This window comes from Musca autumnalis, unplaced genomic scaffold (assembly GCF_047663935.1).
Source record: "Musca autumnalis isolate F117 unplaced genomic scaffold, ASM4766393v1 scaffold_5, whole genome shotgun sequence".
Lineage (NCBI taxonomy): Eukaryota > Metazoa > Arthropoda > Insecta > Diptera > Muscidae > Musca > Musca autumnalis.
Window position 1 is genome coordinate 158,753,606 of NW_027412088.1, and position 22,005 is coordinate 158,775,610.

General features: G+C 30.3%; 2 protein-coding genes across 12 annotated transcripts in view; one reads left to right on the forward strand and one right to left on the reverse strand.

Moving 5' to 3' along the window:
* The window catches only part of LOC141386947 (homologous-pairing protein 2 homolog), a 78,638-nt gene that overhangs the window by 40,956 nt on the left and 15,677 nt on the right, over window positions 1-22,005 (forward strand). The window lies entirely within an intron of this gene.
* Window positions 5,471-22,005, reverse strand: part of sona (sol narae metalloprotease) — a 265,415-nt gene continuing 248,880 nt past the window's right edge. Inside the window, exons 10-15 of one of the 4 annotated variants that reach the window (XM_073955848.1) lie at window positions 19,109-19,235; window positions 18,437-18,601; window positions 13,791-14,022; window positions 13,648-13,733; window positions 11,979-12,136; window positions 5,471-6,540 (exon numbers count right to left, since the gene is read on the reverse strand). In XM_073955848.1, the coding sequence (XP_073811949.1) occupies window positions 6,512-6,540; window positions 11,979-12,136; window positions 13,648-13,733; window positions 13,791-14,022; window positions 18,437-18,601; window positions 19,109-19,235 (797 nt within the window). In that variant the 3' untranslated portion in view covers window positions 5,471-6,511. Of the gene's footprint in view, window positions 6,541-10,983; window positions 12,137-13,647; window positions 13,734-13,790; window positions 14,023-18,436; window positions 18,602-19,108; window positions 19,236-22,005 lie in introns of all 4 variants that reach the window. The other 3 variants (XM_073955846.1, XM_073955847.1, XM_073955851.1) reach the window with 3 other exon arrangements.

The following is a 22,005-nucleotide window of genomic DNA, read 5'->3' on the forward strand; positions in this document are numbered from 1 at the left end:
CTTGTACTGAATGTCATGCAAGCAGGTTGATGCCGCTTTATTTGTTTTTTTTTGGGTACACTGAAAAGATTTTGCAGTTGTACAGCAAATATGTGGAGGGAAGAATTTGAAAATGATTTTTTGTTTTGTATTAATATTTTTAATGACGCAGAATGCCTCGTCTGCAATGCAACAATAAAAAATGTATATAAAGAAAGGAGAGGTTTCGAAATGCGGTATATGTATCTGTTTGCTTTGATGAAAGCACTGATATAAGGGACACAAGTCAAATGCTAATTTATATTAGAACCGTAGACAATTTGTTCAATGCATTTGAAGAAATTTTAAAGTTGAAATCGCTATCATTAATTAACTCTTTGCAATAGCAGTTTTAATAGAAGAAACTGAAGTGGATACTTTTGACTGTGATTCACTGTATATTATTTTTAATTTTAGTCATACAAAGCGAACGCGCCAACAATATATTTTTTTTTTATTTGAAAATTTTGCCTTTTTAGGCGAAGGTCATTTTTAGTATTATTTTTTTTTTAATTTATTAATCGAGCTTTTTTATGATCTATAATGCAAATGAAGAAGGAAAGCCGACGATTCGAACCCACACACCCACCACTATGTTTGGCTCTGAACGCTAACACGCCGTGACACCTTTTTTCCTGTGTTTTTCATTTCATACTCAATATGAAAATCATCACCCTGTTCTGTTCTGTCAGTGTAATTTTACCCACACATAAACAATTTAAGCGCTCGCTCTTCTTGGTCGGCTATTTTGTAAAGTGGAATAACTTGACGGTAAATTGTAAACTAATTTCAGCGCCTTATTTTGTAAGCGTTGCAAAGATTTTAAGTTTACGTTATTCTTATTGTAAGCATACGCCGTTATTAAATAATTGATATGTGATTGTATTAAACAGTTGTATATCATTAGTTTCGACTTTGCATTAAGCTTATTCTTGAACTTGAAAAGGATTCCTAATGCTGGTGATATTTTCATTTTGACCGATTCGATATGCATATTTTGCAAAACAACACCAAGATACTTGACACAGTTTGTCTCTTGCTTCAGTTCACCATCTATAAACACACTAAAATTATTATTTGTGGGAAATGGTCGAAAACGCACAAGTTTTGTTTTCCCAGGATTCAAAACAAGTCTATTCATTCGACTGTATTCAAATAGTAAAGCAGAATCTCGTTCAATACAATTTTTTAAAGTTAAATCGTGTTTATAAGGATAGAAAAGGCATATGTCGTCAGCAAACATGAATAGTTTTCCACTTAACTGTAAATTGCTTACGTCATTAAGAAAAATTGAAAATAGTAAAGGACCAAGACAACTACCTTGAGGTACTCCGTAATCAATAGAACCCATGGAACTTTGAGATTTATTAATAGTGACATACGCATTCTATTAGATAAATAACTTTTAAAAAACAACAAATCTCTGTTTTGTATTCCATAAAAGGACAATTTTTCCAACAATATGTCATGATCGACAAGATCGAAAGCTTTAGTAAAATCAAAAAAGATTCCCGCTACTCCATAAAATCCCTCATCTAATCCATTGCAAATATACTACGTTCAGAACTGCTTCTTCTGTACCACATCCCTTTCTAAACCCATATTGGTGTTTGTATAACAAATTATTGTTTGTAAAATATTCAAAAAGTTGATCATGAATAATTCTCTCAAATATTTGTCTACAGTTGAAAGAATTGCTATAGGCCTGAAACTGTTTACATCAGTTGCATTAGGAGCTTTCGGAATTGGTACCACCTTGTGAACTTTTAAGATATGAGGATATAAAGATTCATTCACCATGTCATTAAATATATTAGTTAGAAAGGAAGAAAGTTCAGTTACACATCTCTGAACAAATGATGTCGGGATACAATCATCACCAGGACATTTATTCACCTTCATTGCCATCACAATCTGCCTCATTTGATTATCATGTATATGTTCCAATGAAAAATTACTGCCACATGGTCTAAGAGTGCGGAAAAAGTTAAAGGTGTCACCAGGAAGTAGTGATATATTATCTTTCAAGTTTCTCACAGAATTCAAAAAGTAATTATTTAAAAATGTTGCCTTTTCTGCGTCATTGAAAATCCTTCTGCCCTGATTGTCATTTAGAATAACATCATTATTCTTATGCTTTTCAAGAAGTTTGTTTATAAATGACCAACCCTTTTTGGGATCATTCCCCACTTTAGCCATATTATTTGCATAAAAATCTTCTCTACATCTTGAGTTAGCAACTCTAATTACTTTACTAATTCTCTTCAACACAGTGTCATTAACTGCATTGCTACCACTTTTTCTCCTTTTCCTTAATAAAGACTGTTTGAAAACTATTAGCTTTTGAAGTTCAGGATTGATCCATGGCGTTAGTTCAAATCACACGTTTTTCCTACTAATCACAGTTGTAGTCGATTTCACTAGAGCGTCTTTCAAATCTGCGATCAACTTATTGGCTTTGTCTTGAACATTTGAAAAATTAGAATTAATTGATAAATTTCGTTGCAGAATTGCTTTAGCTTTTCCATAGTCACACTGCGTTCTTGAAATCTCAATGTACTGACTCTTCCTGACTTTGCTACTTAATACACAGAAAATAAGGTTATGATCTGAAAGAGTACACTCAATGGAGTTAACACACAAATGTTCAACAATGTTACTGAAAACATGGTCTATGCATGTCTTACTTATTGGTCTCGTTACCATGTTGTGAGCACTTTCGCAAGAAAAGCTATTGAACAACGAAAGTAGTTCGGCCTTCTGACCATCTTGCAAGAGATCTACATTAGAATCTGCAACAAATACTATTGGTGTATTTCCATGGATTTCCAATATCGATTCCATCATGAACAAAAAATTCTCTAGTCTACACTTTTGAGACCGATAAAACGAAACAATTTTTAAAGGCATGTTTCCAAACTTTAAGTTCAAGAATGACACAGAAATTATTTCAACAAATGAATCACTTTTGCAAACTTCAACTGTGAATTTGAAATGATCTCTTACATATAAAGAAGTTCCACCATATCCATCACATCGGCAACAATGAACTTCTCTATAACCAGGCATTGAATAAATATGGCATATGTTATTCTGAAACCATGTTTCCTGAATAGCAATTACATCAGGAAGCATAGGAATGTTCATTATTAAATCTTTAAAACGGTTAAATTTATCGATCGATGAGACACTTCTGCTATTAACGCTTAGTATAAATAAGTTATTGGAGTTACAATTAGCAATATATTTTTGAAAAGATAATAAAGTTTGAAAATATTTATTATTATAATAATCCATTAATTATAAAATTAAAATATACATCAATTAAGCAATTGATATTAAGCAAGTTTTATGGAGAAACATACGCATCATCACCATCATCATTTCCCTCAACATCTTCTGTTTCTTCATCCAAAGCAACAAATCTATTTTGAGCTTCAGACCTTCTTCCCCAGTGCTTGTTTGTTGTTGTATCCAAAAGTATCTTATCAACATAATCCTCTCGCATTATTAGTTGTTGCCTTGATATTTCATTCTTCTTGCAGTACACTCTTCCATTTCTTGCATAAATATACTGGTAGCCAACAGTTTTCAGAGTCTTAGCATACTGCAACAGATTTAACGTTTCTCTACTAAGAAAATCGTTTACGTAAACTGTTTTGGTGTTTTCATGTTCTTTTAGTTTGTTTTTGGATGCCATAATTTTCTCTTTTTGAGCTTTTGATGAAAATTTCACAACAACATTTTTTTTCTGATTTGGCCCCTTCTTCTTTCCAAGTTCATACGCTTCATCAATTTCGCTTTTACAAAAATTTACACCAATTTTGTTAGACATGTCAATAAAAGCGTCAATCGGCTTTACATCATTTTCATATTGCATGCCACTAACCAAACAATCGTTTTTAACACGAAAATCGTTCAGGCTCTTTATAGACTCTTTAAGAGTAACAATCTCTTTCTTGAGTTTTCTATTTTCATTCTCCACCATATGTATTTTCTTTTTGTTTTCGTTTACATCTTTGAACATTTCATCGAACTTTGTTGACATAAACTTAATTGACTCAGTGAGTTCATCCAGCTTCTCAAGTTTTTTTAACTGCTTCAATTCCGTTTTAATTGTTTTCAATTCTCCTTTTAAATCTTTCTCTTCGTCACTCTCATCTTCATGACAAAACTGACATGTAAAAACATCGCTCTCATTGTCAACAAATTTTTCGAATTCTCTCTTGGAGAGACCGGAACATTTGGAATGAAACAGTTTTTCGCACTTGTCACACATAATGTAGTCTTGAGATTCCTTTTTGATCTCTTTTTCGCACTTGAAACAAATTGTTTTATTTTTTCCATAGCTTCTTCTTGCTGCACTTTTAGGCATTTTATGTTTCCGAATAGAAGATACGTTTGTTTATATGTGTGCAAATTATTAGGATGTGACAATCCGTATTTCCGCAAAAAAACGAATAATTATTACAGGTGATACGAACACTGTTAAAAAGCACGTCTTATAAGTCTTATTCGATCCAGCAAATCGGCTGGCAGTTCCATATAAAGCATTTACAAGCAAATCGATCGATTTTTCGTTCAAGAAAAATTTTATAAATGTTCTAATTGATATTTATCCTCACTATGCATTCTATGCTGAATTGGATGATAATGATGCCATCACTGTTGAAATTGTAACACCACGCAAATCAATCGTTCCAGCGGATCGGCTGGCTTCTACATTTATAGTAACAAAATATGATTCAAACGATCGAATATTACAAGGTCTTAGGTCGAAAGGAATAATTACAAGGAACAAGTCTGTGGTATAACATCCACAAAACTGGTTAATTTGGTTCGAATTAGTGCATATGCACTGTGCAAAGATGAACAAAACATAACTAACGGGCCATATATCGTATGGTCAATTTCTTTGTTCCTTAAGTATCTTTTCAGAAATATTCATGGATTTCACGTGGGATATGTTGTTTATTGCAAGTACAACACTATGTTGGCTGAGTTCATATCGAAGAACCCGGCAAACTTGGGAAAAGAATACTTATCAGAAATCCATGACCACTGCAGAAAAGTTATGGCGAAGAGTGGAAATAAGTCAAAAATTAGATCGCAGCGACAAAAGGGTCAACAATGGAAAAGCCTGGATGAAAGTTCCAAATACCCCGCCCTAACAAATCACTAATTTTGCAGCCGTGCAAGGGGGGAGAGCAAGTCGAGGTTTGAGCCACCCCGATACCAAACTAGGATATCGATATTGAATGTTATCAGACTCGACAATTTAAACAAAAACCAACATATTTTATAATCCATCAGTCAATATATATTACAAAGTCACCTCAATTTATTAATATCGTTTATAACGACTATCACCTTAGCGTACGAAGTTCGTCGGTCTCTTGACCGACGTTATTACCGATTTCGACTGTAACTAAAAATAAAACCCCAAATTGAGTTTTTTCTTTTCAAAATATTTTTTTTTATTTATATAATAATAATTTACAAAAATTTTCATGTGCCAAAAAAGGTTTTCCGTTTTTTTTTGCTTTATGCAAGATACAAATTTGTTCTTATAAAAATAATATTTTTTACAAATAAAATACATAGGTCTTAAATTACACGAATTGGGGGGAAATATATATAAGTATAAAATTAAATTATAATTTACAAAATTGAATAAAAAAACACTCAAAAATAAAAACAATAATAAACACAATATTTTTTTCTTTATAAAATTAATGCTAACTAAATATGAAGAACAATATACAAATGTGTTGTTATTGCTTGATGTCTTTGCTCCTTTTTGTTTTTGCTTTCTTAAAATGATATGAAGTTGGGAATCTTCACTAGCATCCAAATAAAAATTTGTTTTGGGAAGGAGGGAGGAAGGAGGTTAACTTAGCTTATTATTATTATTTTTAAGGTTAGGTATACCTAACCTCTTTTCTAGTATTTAACATGTATTTACTTAACAACAATTGAACAATTTCAATTCAATTTGGGAGAATTGAATTTCTTGTATTAATTTTAAGATTAGAATATATGTAAATGGGAATTATTTAAAATTAATGGCAATTACTTTATACAAACAAACAAAAAAATGTTTTTCATCTTTCTTTCTATACAAATAAGCAATATAATGATACATACATATGGTTGTGAGTGTGGGATATGTGTTGTTTGTAGAGTGATGATGATGTAAATTATAATTATGAAGTGCCAATTGTGGCCGGTAGTAATTTGAAATCATTTGTAATTAATTCTCAGGTGGATTTCCAAACTCCAGCCGTATGTCACTTTGGGTGTGGTGTATATGTGTTGATGGTGTCGCATGAAATTCCAATGAAAACGAGAAATTATTTTAACTAAAATTTCTTGCTAAGAAATTTGTTTTTAGTAATAAATCCTCTAAAGGTATATTTGGGACGAGCATTGGACGGGTTGTGGAGATAAGGACCGTTGTTTAACATAACAATGTTGACCTGGGGCGGTAACATCAAAATGAATAGAGCTTCCAATTAACCACTAAATGAAGAACAAAAAAGAAGAGAAGAAAGATAAAAATTTCAATATTAATTAAAATAATTTAAAGAGTTGTAATAAATCAAGCAAAAATAGGCAAGGGGTTATATTTTATAAAATGCTTTGAAGCTTTACTTAAATGCCGTGGAATCCACCACATTGAAGCCCTTTTGTAGCCCGCATGCTTTGTATCACAAAAAGCCGCCGCCTTTTATTCATAAAAATCCATTTTTAGCTTTAGCTGTATGTGTGTGCGTATCCAATAAAAATCATTATCCATTCCATTCCTTAAAAATCCAATTGCAATCCTCCATTTCGCATTTATCTTATAAAATTTGCATAATATTTTAAAGCCAGCCTCCATTAACCATTTAAAATTTATGTTTGTTTAGTATTTTTCCTTGTTTAGCATGAAATCCTTCACAATCCATTTTGCAGAGTTAGTTTTTAGCATAAGGTCGTTTAGTTTTTTTAAGTAGGGTGGTGGTGGGTGGTATGGATAGAGGTTCAATGAAACATGCCATATTTATTTTCTATATTCTATATGTGGTGGTTGGTTGTGAGGAGGAGAATAGTTTTGATGGTGATATTGAGGGCTTCCAAAATAGTTTTCTTTTCTTGGTATCCATTTCCAATTGATTTTTTGTTTTAAGAGTGTGTGTTTGTGAAATATGCAATATATGTATGTGATGTACAGTTGTGAAGTATAGAAGGAGAAAAGAATACTTGTTTGGCTTTGTGCTGGTAGTAGGAAAATGCACCATAGTTGTAAAAATAGTAGAAATGGTAGGGCTATTGGTGAGTGGATATAGGAGAAATAGAGAAGATGATTTTCGCATAGTTTTTGTATAATGAAAAAGTTTTCTTTGTTGTTTTCTTTATCATGTGTGCAGTATGATAATGTTGGGTGGTGATAGCTTTTATGTAAAATATTTGTTTTTTTTTTTGTGTGATAAAAATATGCATGTTTTTTCTTTAATTAATTAATTAATAATTATCAATAACTATAATTACAAATATATTGATTTATTTGCATCGGTTTCCATTTACAGGAAGAGATTACCGATCAGAAGAACATTTTTTGAGAGTATGAGAATATCTCTTTCATCTATCGGTGTGCTGGGGTTGGTAATGCAAGATCTAGCAGAGAGCAATATCTAAGAGATGTTTGCTCAAAGTCGAAGGTCACCAAGGTCAATCATTCCAACAGAGATGTCATTCGTCTACTGACATCCGGGTTGCGGATGGCAAGAGGGTTTTAAGATGGGTTGTATCAGAAATGGCTGAGGGAAACTTCTGACAGAGCTGATTTGACATATGTATCTTCTTATCCTTTGGGGTCGGTATACAGGAATTAGTAAAGCAGATCTAGCGGGGAGCAAACTCTTAAGAGATGATTGCTTTACATTCCTCTATATACTGTGGATCCTTCCTATTCTCCATGGGCCAAAATAAATAAATTAAATAACTACGATGGGAAAGCCTAATAAGAGGAGCGCATAAATAACTATTTAACGGCGGCAAGCATCGGTGTGATCACACAATGCCAAAAATGGTGGAGATTAGCCTTCGGCTGACATGACTGACATTATGGGTGGGGACGACTTTCACGGGACTTTAAAATCTATTGATGCTTGCTCCAGAAGAGAAGAACCAGGGTATATCCCCGGAGGACATATAACTCAATCTGACATTGTCCGACAAAAAGCTAGACACCACGATATTTCCAGCCAAGTCTGATAAGGAAGATGATCGTAGGGGTAAGGAATCCGATTTTTCACTCTGAGAAGGAGGTCCTCTTTATTAGAAGTAAACCCAGGTTTATGAGAAAATTTGAAAGAATTTACCCTCATGTGCCTTGACGCGAGCTTCAGGTTGATAAGATAAGTACGGAAGATAAAGTCTACTGCCCGAGCAATGTGGTGAAGTCAGGTTCTGTTCCAAAGAAGAAGTGTAAAACTTCCCAGATCCTCGACGATAGCTTCAGTTGGAAAAGAATCTTCCTTAAAGAAAAAGGAACTTCTCAACCCAAAGCCATGTCTTATAGTTGGAACTTTAGGCTATTTTTGAAGCAAACGTCAGAGTCATCAGACCAAATAAGATATAGTTTTGTGGGGTATAGACAATGTCCTCAGGTCAAATAAGAATCAAATATTTTAGGGTTCACATATGATCCTATGGGATCATAGAATATCGGAGAGTGTGAAAGAAACGTTTGCACACTGACATTTCAAGGGACGACCTAAAGGTGAGAACACAGTCAGCTCTTAGCTTCATTTTCCTGCTTAGCATATTTCTTCACTAGGCCGCTTATTTCTTGGTATCACATATCGAAGCGTAAAATTCATGGGCGCTATAAACATAATTATTTCAATATATCAAAAATATTAATTTTTTAAATATGAATTGTTCGTAAATATTTAGTATCGAACATAAAAATTACAGCAAAATTCTATTTTTCATATCGAACACGTGTTTATATCAAATTGAATGTCGAAACGAAATGTCAAAAATGAAGCCAGGCGAAGAATTCAAAAGTTCAACAATTTTCAACTTTGTGGCCTGAAGCCTTGCTTTGTTGTGGTCTGTCCTATTGAAAACAGTACAATTTCACTGTTGCGCTTTGAAGCTAGGCGGGCAACAAAAATCCATTGTGTTCTCACCTTAAGTCAGTGATGCTTAAATATTTTATGCAGTAGCCTCTCTGAGAGTGCATTTCCTTTGCCAAACAACGGCAGATGAGAATTAAGAGAGCGTATGTTTTTGTTGTACACAGGATAACGTATATGGGCGAGCATAGCTGACCTGAGTGATTATGTCACATTTTCGACTATCGCACATTCACAGACAGGGGCGTATTTCAGGAATTGGAAGAAAAATGAACTTCGTTTTAAGTTGGATGTTCTAAATCGGTCTTTACCAGCTCAACAAATTAAAAGAAGCTATGAGCAGCATGAACTCCATAACCCCAATGTTGGAATGTCTTCCTGATGATGGCGACATACCAATAAAATACCCCTGTTACAATTATCAACTGTACACAGGTCTTATCAGTTATGTGTTCAATGTTCAGACTAGGTTCAAACGTTGCTCTCAGGCAAAAGAAGTGTTGGGGGTTTATATATTGGTACAAATACATCTCTCCACTTCGGGGGCCACAATGGATAAAATTTGAAATTTTGCGAGTAAAAAAGTTAACTCGGTGGGTAGAATCTGTTGGATTACAGAATATGCCTGTTGTTTGCACCACTGATATTTCAAGGGAAGGCCTATGTGTGCATAATTTCACATCTATCTACTATCTCTCATCCACAGAATATGGTTACGGACACAATAGTTTATTGTTCACAGAGAAAAGTGGACGAACATTCTGAATTCTAAGTTTACACAACTAAGGATTATCAAAATGTATGTTGGGTTAAAAGAGTCCATTCCTTTCCTGATGACCTGTCATCAATATAATACGTATACTTCGTACATGGAAATCTTACTCTTTTTATTTAGTCATTCTAGTTAAACAAAAGAAAATTCTTCTAAAGAGCTTAAAACAGTCATCTTCTGAGAGTACATTTTAGTACTATTAATTATAATTTTATAACGTATATTATATTTGTTATTATTATTTTATATATATAGTTATATTTTTCGAAGATGTTGTGTATTCTTTGCTTTTCGTATATTCTGTGTGTTATTCATATTCTAACAGAAGCAAACATAAGTTGTTCTATTACGCCTAAAAGTATACTTTTATTTGCAGCCATTACTAAGAACCATAATAGACTGATTGATTTTATGTATTATTGTGAATGATTCTATGGATTTGCACGCTGACTACTCTAAATAATATTGATTTGTTATTGAAAGTTTACTAAAATGTAACTTTTTATGTATAATTCTCATTCACTTGAAAGTTTTAGACACTATTTTGAGGATAAAGGAGGGGAACTACCCAAAATGCAGAGTATTAAAAGTTCTAAGAAAATAACTACGTTATTTTGTGGTTTGTAATGTGTTTGTTTATACTTCTCATTCTCTTGAGAGTTTTAAACACATTTTTGGGGAAAATTAAGGGAAACTACCCAAGGGTAACAAAACTACACTATCAACTACATTACTTGATGATAATGACATGCGACTTTTGTAACTACATTTTTTCAAAATATTTTTGTATATCTTTTGTTTTTAGATTTTTAACTACAAAATAAATTTTTGTGGCTTATAACCAATGATTTTAAGCTTTAATTTGTTTGTTTCGAACTACTTATAATTGAAAAATATGAAAAAAGAAAATTAAAATTAATAAAAATGAAATGAATGATTGTTCTACAGAAGAAGAATTAAAGGGAATGCAAATAAGTTGGACAACAACTAACGTTTTAATGTAGTTTTAGGCTTGAATGGGAAATATATTTTTGTTTATATCAAAAAAAGTTGTACTTTGCTTACCGCTTACGGAAAACGGATTACGGAATTTCAAAAATTTGTTATAAATGCTAATTCGGCATTTTGTTTATGTATTTCTTTTTACATTGTGTGTGTGTAGATTGGGGGGTTTATTTCGCCGCCCCTTCATTTGATTTGTGTTCTTAAACGGCGTATTAGTTTTTGTGTTTTGATTTTAGGCCTTCTCGTTGTTACAGTTATTGTTGGTGTATTGGTGGTACTTGAGTATTGTTGTAAATGGTGGTGTTGTTGTTGTTTATTAGAGCCTGTTGCTGATGATGATGTTGCTGGCGATTTTTGATGCATTAATTTACTATAGGTTTTTTGTTGTTGTGGTTGTTGATATAATGATTGTGTTTGTTGTTGTTGTTGCTGCTGCTGAGGATGATGATGATGCTGTTGTTGTACTATGGAGGCTAAACGATTGGTATTATCACCAATATAATTTGTAACATAACCACCGGCTGCGGGTGATGATGTTTGATGCTCTGATTCTTGTATGTTTTTCAATGATTGTTGTTGCTGTTGTGATGATGGAATGAATTTATAACTATTTGAACCAGCACGATTAGTGGTGGTCTTAGCATGTTTAGTATTATGTTTGTTGTTATTACTACTACTACTACCACTACTACTGCTGCTGGTGGGCGTACGTTTTAAAAAATCTCCTCCAAACTGGGCCGTGGGATATATGGTCCTTTCAGTTTTATCCAAAGTTTTGGCTGGCTCATCTTGTGTGGTCCTTGCCAAGGTGGCCTCTGTGGCTCCATCATCATCATCAACATCATCATTTAGGGCCTGTAACTTTTTAATATAGGTTTCGAGTAAGCTGGGATTTGAGACCACCGATCGTATACCATAGTGTGGTGGCGATGCGGCTTGGCGTGGCGTATCTGTGGCGGCTGATGTTGGCGTTTTATAAAATGTGCTTGGGGTGGGGGGTGATGCTTGCTGTTGTTGTTGCATGCTGGTGGTGCTTATGGGTAAATTTAACTTACGTTTTTGTTTTTCAATTGTTTCATTACTTTCATCATTCTCATCCCCACTGTCGTCATCATCATCATCGTCGTCATCGTCCTCATCATCATCATCGTTGTTGGCATTGTCATTGGCATTGTTACCCTGTTTGCTGCCCGCATTGTTAATGCTGTTGTTACTATAAGGTTTAGAAGGCAAAATTGTATGGCTAGAAGTCAATATTGTTGTTTTTGGTTTTGTTGTAGAACGTATACTAGTGGTACTACTACGTCTATTACTATCATTATTATTGTTGTTGGTTTGTAAAAGCTTCACATAGTATTGAAATTGTTTGCGTAAAGTTTTAATAAAATTTGAGGTAGGTGGTGGTGGTGATGGTGTTGTTGGTCTTGGTGTTGTGGTTGTTGTTGTTCTGATGGACAAGTGTGTTGTTGTTGGTGGTGTACGTATAATTTTACGTGGTGTTGTTGTTATTATACTGTCAGTGTAGTGTTGTTGTAATGTATTACGTGTTGGTGTTGTTGTTGATATATTACGCCTATTATCACTAATTCCTTTGAGGCTCATACTATTTCGTATCAGTGATTTAAAATCATCATAATCTAGCTGGGGCTGTTTTTGTAATACTGTTATGGGTCTCTTGGTGGTACTTGTGGTTGTTGTAAATGTTTGTAAATTTTGCCACAATTGTGATAAGTACTGATAGGTATTCAAATTAAATGTGGGTGTTGTTGATGTCCTTTCCTTAATTTTTCCACCCCTATCATTATCTTTCCTCTTTACCATGGTTTCTTCATAACGATTATCCTGAGGATGAGGTTTATCAATATAATTATGCTCGTTAACATCAACATTTTTATTTAAAGGTTCTTCCAAATTGTCATCATCGCTTAAATATTCCTCATCATCGTCGTTTGCTCCAAAGCTTTGTGGAGCAGCCGATGAGGAATTTTCTTCTTGTTCTCTACTCTCATAGGAATCGCTAGTATTTTCTTCACTTTGTTCCTCATCCTCATCTTCCTGGTGGTCTTCATGTTTCACGGATTTTGGTTCTATTTCTTGTAACTCCTCCTCTTCTTCCGTACTGTTATTCTGTTCTGGTGTTTCTTTTTTCTCCTCTTCTTCTTCCTCTTCCTCCTCCTCATCCTCTATCTCTTCTCCCTCCTCATCTTCTTCTTGTTCATCGTCTTCCTCATCATCCTCTTCAGTTTCAGAGTTATTATTTTGGGAGGAAGAGGAGGAGTCTTTGGTTTCATTATCATCACCAATAGCCTCATTTGACCTTTTTTGTTTTGTGTTGAAATTTAGTGATATGTGGTGTGATGGTGTTTTTTTGTTGTTGTATATTGTGTGGATTTTTTTGGGTGTTGGAAAAAAAATTTTGTGTTGATTTGGTTTTTGGTTTTCGTTCAAAAAAGTTTGTAGATAGACAGGACAGACAGAAAGAGTGTAGAATTTGTTTTTGTTTTTAAGTTAATAAGAAAAGAAGAATAAGAATTTTTGTCAATAAAAACATTTTTAAATATTAATTTGTTGTTGGTTTTAAGAAAATTCCATTGCAGCATTTTAACCTTAATAAAAAGTGCTAGTTTTTCTAACGCCAATTATTTTCTTTTTATAACTCACTACAAACTACCTGTGTGTGTGTTATTGCAAACAAAATACCTTAAAGCAATTTTTGAAACTTACTTGTATCCTCTACTATATTGAGCTCCATAATTTGTTATGAGATTTGACGCCACAGGCAAGTTTGTGCAACGGCCATCCAAACAATGCTATAAATGGAGGTGTTAATATTTTCCAATAATTTCTTTAAAAATTTGCGTTCTTACCATATTATTACCACACGTTGAACCTTCGGCAGCCGGTCTATAGGCCACACAGTAACCTGTTTGGGCATCGAAACAGAAAAGTTGGGCACAAACCCGCTCATCCTTAAAGCATGCATATGTGCCACGATCTCTTCGACACTGAGCATCCAGAGAGAGCAGGGTTCCGGGTAGAGAGCGACCCAAGGCATTATCCTCATGGGGAACATTGTACAGGCAGGTGGCAGTTGCACCACTATAATGGGCGAAATTAATTAGATTTTTTTTCAAATAGAACTAACAAAACTCATAAAAAAATAAAAAAACAAACCTAATAAAATTTGGGGAGGTTTTCAACAAAAATGAATAAAAATTTTCTATCAATTTTTAGTCAAATTTTGAGAAATTTTACAGTTAAAAATGATTTAAACTTCTACATTTTCTATAAAATAGTACAGAAAATTCAACGAAACTTTCTAAAAAATTTTCGAAGAAAAATTATAAAAAATATTTTATTTTGTATGATTAAGTTTTAGTAAATATTTTTTCAAGTATTGTTGAAATTTTCAGTAAATTTCAATTAAATTTTCAATGAACTTTTCTATTTCATTTTTTAGATTTTTTTCGTAAATTATTACTCTAATAATTTTGAAATGTTCAGTAAATATTTAAGTTTAATAGAAAATATCGATGAATTTGTGAAATGTTTAATTTCATATTAAATTTCTATGAAATTTTTATAATAATTTCTATGAAATGTTTTATAAAATTTTTTATGAAATTTGTTATAAAAATGTTTATGCAATTAAAAAAAATAGATGACATTTTCAATAAAAATTTCGATAAAATTTTCTATAAAAATTTCGATGAAATTTTCAATAAAAAAATAAAACTGTATAATAAAATTTGTTTAAATTTTCTATTAAAAGTTCAATGAAATTTTCTATAATAATTACTATGATGTTTTTTACAAAAATTTCCGTAAAATATTTTATAAAAATTTTCATTAAATTTTCTATTAAAAACATCGTTAAATTTCGTTAAAAAATTCCAAAAAAATAAAGGAAATTTTCTAATAAAATTTTTAAAACAAAATTTATGAAATTAATTAAAAAATGTCTATAAAACTATGAAATTTGAATGTATTTGTTTTGAAAATTTCAACACAGGTTTTGCAAAATATGCTTCGAAGATTTTTTTCTAAAAAAAAAAATCATTGACTAATTATAAAATGTTCTATAATAAATTTTCTATAACAAAATAAAACTTAACTCAAATTTCGAATAATGAAATATGAATTTTATTTATTATTTTCCATGAAATTTCTTAATTTATTTTGAAATTTAATCGTTTTTTTTTCAAATTTCAAAAATAATTTATGAAATGAAATATTTTTTTTTTAAATTTTGACTAAATTTTTTTTAGAATTCAAATCTTCAAATCTTGACTTTTCTATAGAATTCAAATTTTGTCTAAATTTTCTATATAACTCAAATTTTGAATAAATGTTCTACAAAATTAAATAAATCAAATAAATTTTTCTATAAATAAATCAAATTTCATCGATATTGTCTAAAATATTTTTTTTTTTAAATTTATACAAATTTTGAAAATAATTCCATTAAAAATTTTTAAAATTAAAAACAAAAAATACTTCATTGTCCTATGAAATTACTTATCTTTTTCAAATTAAAAAAAATATATATTAAATTTTCGAAAATTATTTATTCTATTCCAAAATTATTTTTATTTTTTTTTGTTTAAATTTTCTATTAAAAGTTCAATGAAATGTTCTATAAATTTTTTTATAACATTTGGTAAAAATTTCAATGACATTTTTTTATAATAATAACTATGATTTTTTTTTGACAAAAATTTCCGTAAAATATTTTATAAAAATTTTCATTAAATTTTCTATTAAAAACATCGTTAAATTTCCTTAAAAAATTCCAAAAAAATAAAGGAAATTTTCTATTAAAATTTTTAAAACAAAATTTATGAAATTAATTAAAAAATGTCTATAAAACTATGAAATTTGAATGTATTTGTTTTGAAAATTTCAATACAGGTTTTGCAAAATATGTTTCGAAGATTTTTTTCTAAAAAAAATCATTGACTAATTATAAAATGTTCTATAATAAATTTTCTATAATAAAATAAAACTTAACTCAAATTTCGAATAATGAAATATGAATTTTATTTATTATTTGCCATGAAATTTCTTAATTTATTTTGAAATTTAATCGGTTTTTTTTTTCAAATTTCAAAAATAATTTATGAAATGAAATATTTTTTTTTTTTAAATTTTGACTAAATTTTCTTTAGAATTCAAATCTTCAAATCTTGACTTTTCTATAGAATTCAAATTTTGTCTAAATTTTCTATATAACTCAAATTTTGAATAAATGTTCTATAAAATTAAATAAATTTTTCGATAAATAAATCAAATTTCATCGGTATTTTCTAAAATAATTTTTTTTAAATTTATACAAATTTTGATAATAATTCCATTAAAAAATTTTAAAATTAACAAACAAAAATTACTTGATTGTCCTATGAAATTACTTATCTTTTTCAAATTAAAAAAAAATATATATATTAAATTTTCGAAAATTATTTATTCTATTCCAAAATTATTTTTATTTATTTATTTATTTTTTTTTTTTTTTTTTTTGAAAACGACGATAATTTGGAAAAAAATATATTTCAATTTTCAATGAAATTTATTAAAAATTTTTCAAATTGTTCGTTGACATATTCTTTTTTAATTTTGACTACATTATAGAATAAAAATTTCGAATGAATTTTCTATAGAATTTTATTCAAATTTCAAATAAATTTTTTTAACGAATTTTATTCAAATTTCAAAGAATTTTTCTGAAAAATTAAAATTAAATTAAAAAATTACCAAATACCAATTTATTAAAAAGAAATTAGTCAAATTTCGACCATTTTTTTATAAAAATAATTCAAATTTCAAACAAATTATCTTTGATTTGCTATGCAATTTATATTTTTTCAATGTTAAATGATTTGTTTAATTTTCTAAAATAATTTTTCAAAAACTCTATTTTGTTTTTTTTTTTTTTTTTTTTTGAAAATTACGAACATATTTTCAAATTTCAAAAAAAATGTCTTTGTTTTTTTCTGTGAAATATCTTTTTTTCAAATTTCTATGAAATTTTTAAAATAAATCAATGTCCATCCATAGAAATTAAAAAATTATAAAATTTCATCAAAATTTTCAAATTTTAAAGATTTTTTGCATGAAATATCTATTTTTTTCAAAATTCTATGAAATTCTATTTTTTTTTCAAATTCTATGAAATTTTTCGTCTACCTTTTTTATTTTTTTTTTCAAATTTTGAAAAAATTTCGAATAAATCTTTAATAGAATTTTATTCAAATTTGAATCAAATTTCGGAGAAATTTTCTGAATTTTCTTAAAGTCAATTAATTTCCATAGAAATAACAACGACCATTTCGTTGACATATTCCAAAACTACAGTCTTAAAAATTTACACTAATTTCGATTTTTTTTAAATTTGAAAATAAAAATTTCTTTGATTCTTCTATGAAAATTTTTAATCTTTTTATATTTAAAGATTTTTTTTTTTTTATTTTTCAGTTCTTTAAACTCATATATTAAAAAAATTCCAATTTTTTTTTTGAAAACTTCCTTAATTTTGAAAAAATATTCTATATTAATTCTATAATTTCAATGAAATTTTCTATTAAATGTGTAAAATATTCTTCATATCGTTTGTCGACATTTTCGTTCATATTTTTTTGATAGAAAATTTTCCAAATTTCCTATACAAACTTTTTCGAATTTAGACGAAATTTTCTATAAAAAAATATTAAAGAATGAATCTAATAATCTAAATATTAAAAAAAAATATTTTAATTTCGAAAAAATGTATAAAATTCCATGAAAAATGTCGTCGAAATTTTCTAAAATAAAATTTGTAAATATTACAAAAATGTAAAAAAAAGTTTTTAAAACATTTAATTTTATTTAATTTATTTCTACAAAAATTATATTTTTTTAGGAAAAATTCAAACGATTTTTTTGTAAATTCATAGAAATTAAAAAAATTTTCGAAATTTTCTATAATTTAAATTTTAAAAATTTCTTTGATGTTTCTTAAGTTTATGAAAATGTCTAAGCAATTTTCATATCTTTTCCAGAAAAATATTAACATTTCCTACAGAAAATTCAACACAAGTTTACTAATTTTTTTTTTAAAGTTATTTAAAAAAAAATTCGAAAAATTATCAAAGTTTGCAGAAATTAAAAAAAAAAACAATAAAATATTGTCGAAATTTAATGGAATTAAATTTAAAAAAATTTCTCAAATTTCGAAAAAAATATTCAAGTATCAAAGAAAAAATTTCGTAATTTTTTTATAGAAACATTTGCCAAATTTTTTATAGAAACTTATATTTCGACGAAATTTCCTACAAAAAATTGTTAAATTTTTCTATAAAAAGTTATTAAAAATTCTAAGGATTTGTTAGAAAAAAAAATTCGAAAAACTCTCATTAAAATTTGGAAGAAATTTTCTACATAAACTTATTCAAATTTTATGAAAATATTCTCAGATCGCTATTTTTAATGTTGTACAATATTTAAAAAAAATTAAAATTGCCCAAATAATCCTACTTACTTTAAGAAATGTTGAAAACTTTGCACAGAACAGGCTGACCAGCGGAAGCCTCTTTCGGTATGTCTTAAATCGGACATAATGAAACCATCTTCCCAGCGGCAACGTTGAGCTCCTGGTCCTCCCAAGTAGCTGGGTGGTGGTGAACCATCATGAACAGCACCAAGTCTGCACAAAAGAAAAAAACACACATTAATTATTTTATCACACAACAAAACTGAATGAAATCCAGTTAAAGGCATGGCATGATTGGTATGTCTTTGTCAGATTTGTATTTTTTTTTAAATATAATTTAGCGGATATGCATAAATTCCTTTACTACATTTTAAATTTTCCAACCAAGAAATAAAAAATGAAAACAAGTTTTACTTGAATCTGCTGCAACGGTGACAATTTTTGTAACGGAAATTTCATTGCTCAATTAAATTGCAATGTCTGTGATAAGTTTTTTTATTTTGTTTGGCCGGCTATGTCTTTATTATCACACATCCACCAACTACCAACAATTGTAATAATAGCACGAAACATTGTAAAAGAAACAAAAAAGCCATACCAATTTGCTAATAACCGGAATGCGTAATACTTAAAAAAAATGGGTGTGTATGTGAGCATGAATGAGTGAACACCTCATTTTGTTGAATTTATTATTTTTGATTTTTCATTTTTTTCACTTACAAATGGCCCACTTCATGAGCGGCAACAATGATGCCACTGAAACCGCCGGTATCTTCAATGATAGCAACACTGTTGACTTTTTCCAAACGTCTATTGACCACACAGGCACCACCAACATAGGCGAAACCTTGATTTTGAAAAGAAAATATCAAAAAAATTATGAAATTAACAAAACGAAAAAAATCTCGCAACATAATTGAGTAAACAAGTTAATTGAATGTTCAAATACAGTTGCAACTTGATTATACAGAACTAAAGTGGAAAACCCACAGAGAGTTTGGCAATTTTTCATTTAGATAAAGAAGTCTCTATTAGATTGAAGCTAATTTCTAAATTGAGTTCCGTATAATAGAAGTTTAACTGTATTTTAAGTTGTAATATAAAGCAGTGTTAATTATTCTACATATTAATGTTTGTATATTGTTAAGCGCTTATTTCCAATCCATCACCGTAAGAAGTGAATATTAGTAACTTTTCAATTAAAATTAATATTAGTGGAGACTTTTTTGTAATACCCTTAACCCTTCGGAAGAAGCTAAAATACCAACTCCTTAATAAGTAGTTGTAGGAATTTATTGAAATATTTGACAGCAGAACAAAATATATGCATACTTTTAGGGTTTGTGTACCTATGGATTACATCTCAGCTGTAAATTTCTACAGATTCCATACTTCTAGTTGACCACCTAAGCGTTTTTAATAGATTTTGTTCGTTTCTTTGATTTATTAAAACAGCTACCCAATCACATAAATCAGAGATAAAAACCCATACTTTACTTATGTATGCATGTAATATGTGTTCAATATTTCCCGAGAAGCAAGAACAATATAGATGCATACTTTTAGGGCTTGTGTATATGTGGAATACATTTCAGCAGTTTTATGGCAAATTAACTGATTCCGTACTTCACTGGGCTCAGCTAAGCTTCTTTAATAGGTTTGTTTATTTTGGAATTTAATAAAATAGCTATCCAATGACACACATCAGAGTTCGAGTCGTAAATTTTTAAGAACGCAGTCGACATTTTGTGATTGTGAATCGGTTGTTTTCGACTTGAATGTATTGATTCTTCTCAACCTTACATATAAGGTTAAATCTAACCAAACTAAATTGCTTCGCGTTGGACTAAAGCCTGACTGACGACATACTGCATAATTTATTCATTCCAGGCGAACCAGTTCATGGAGAGATGACTAGAATTGAGGTTAGTTCAGAGATTAAGAGTGGTCATTTGGGCTTTACCAACTCATTTCAGTGCCTCCTCTATCAGAGATCGAAAAGCAAGGTGGTTTCTCTGCATCACTAAGTCATGTTTGAATGAAGCACGGGACAAACCATCTCCAAAATTTGCTATATAAGAGCAAATTTTGAATATTGAGGGCAGTCGAGATTTCAAACTTATCTGTCCTTGAAATGTTCGGTTTTCGGGCTGAATTTCCTATGGCAATTGATAGTATAATATCTGTAATCATGCCGGTTTTTTTCTACCAAGATGTGTTTGCGAGACTCTTGCAAGCAAACCTTCCAAAAAGTCTAGTAGCTCAGACTGGATACCAGATACAGCTTTGAAAAATATTTTATATGATGTCCCTTCTCTTCTATTCAAATCCTCCGTGAACCTAGGATAATTTCCAAGAGCCTGGAAAAAACCATGGTGGTATCCATTTTGATGAAAGGTTCACTATCCAGCGATTGTGGTAGCTATCGTCCTGTTTCGATGCTTTTAGCTTTTTTCTTTCATACTCAAGTCTTTCAACCTTAAACGCCTTATAAATATACACTCCACCCTGGTTAACTACCTCACATAAAATTCCAAAAAAAAATTAGGCAGTTATGCGGGATAGGCAGTTACGAAAATTCTGCATAGCTACCTCATGTGGGTAGTTATAAAAATCTCTCCTTACAACCTTACAAAAAATGACAACAATTAGAAAATAATCGTCAAAAAACAAAACGGTGTATAGTAGAATAGTTCATTTCAAGTCTAAAACTATGTAAGTTATATTATTTAACAAATAAGAAATTTAGTAATAGAACTGGACATCTTCATCACAATTCAGGTAGTCACCGAAATTGATTATCTCAGAAATACATCAGTGCTGGTAATAAACTGATAAAATTATTATTAAATGTTCCTTTTGGGGGAAAATATTTGAGGGCAAATATCCGAAATGGTTACTCATAAAAAAGTACAGGGTCCAAAAAAGACTGAAGGATTAAAAATGGTTATATCTTTTTTGTTTTTAATATTTTTTTGTCTTTTGCAGGTTATTTACTGGTTTTTGGAGATAAATCATGGCTACATATGATGTGACGCGTCAAAATCATTTAATTTTTTCTTCTTCTGGAAGGTCAATTATTACAACTCAACGAAATTATCGTCGTCATTTTAATGTCCGAACGGCACCCAGTCAGAACATGATTAGAAACTTAGTCTCCCGTTTTGAGGAACATGGAAGAGTGTCAGATCTTCCAGGAAGAGGAAGAGGTCGATCTGTGCGCAATGAAGCAGTTGTGGAGGCTGTACGGCAGAGTGTAAACGAAGATCCATCTGTCTCTACTCGTCGTCGTTGTACTCAATTGGGAATCTCCAGAACATCCCTGCAAAGAATTTTGAAGCGGGATCTTAAAATGTTTCCGTATAAAATTCAAATGGCACAGCAACTGCTCCCCCAAGACCATCAGGCACGCCTGCAATATGCTATTCGTTTTAGTCAAATAGCCAGAGAAAAATGATAACTTTTTAATCAATCTTATAATGAGCGATGAAGCTCATTTCTACTTAAATGGCTATGTAAACAAACAAAATTGTAGATTTTGGGGCACTCACAATCCTAGGGCATTACATCAGCGTGAATTACACCCCGCCAGATGTACTGTTTGGTGCGGTGTTATG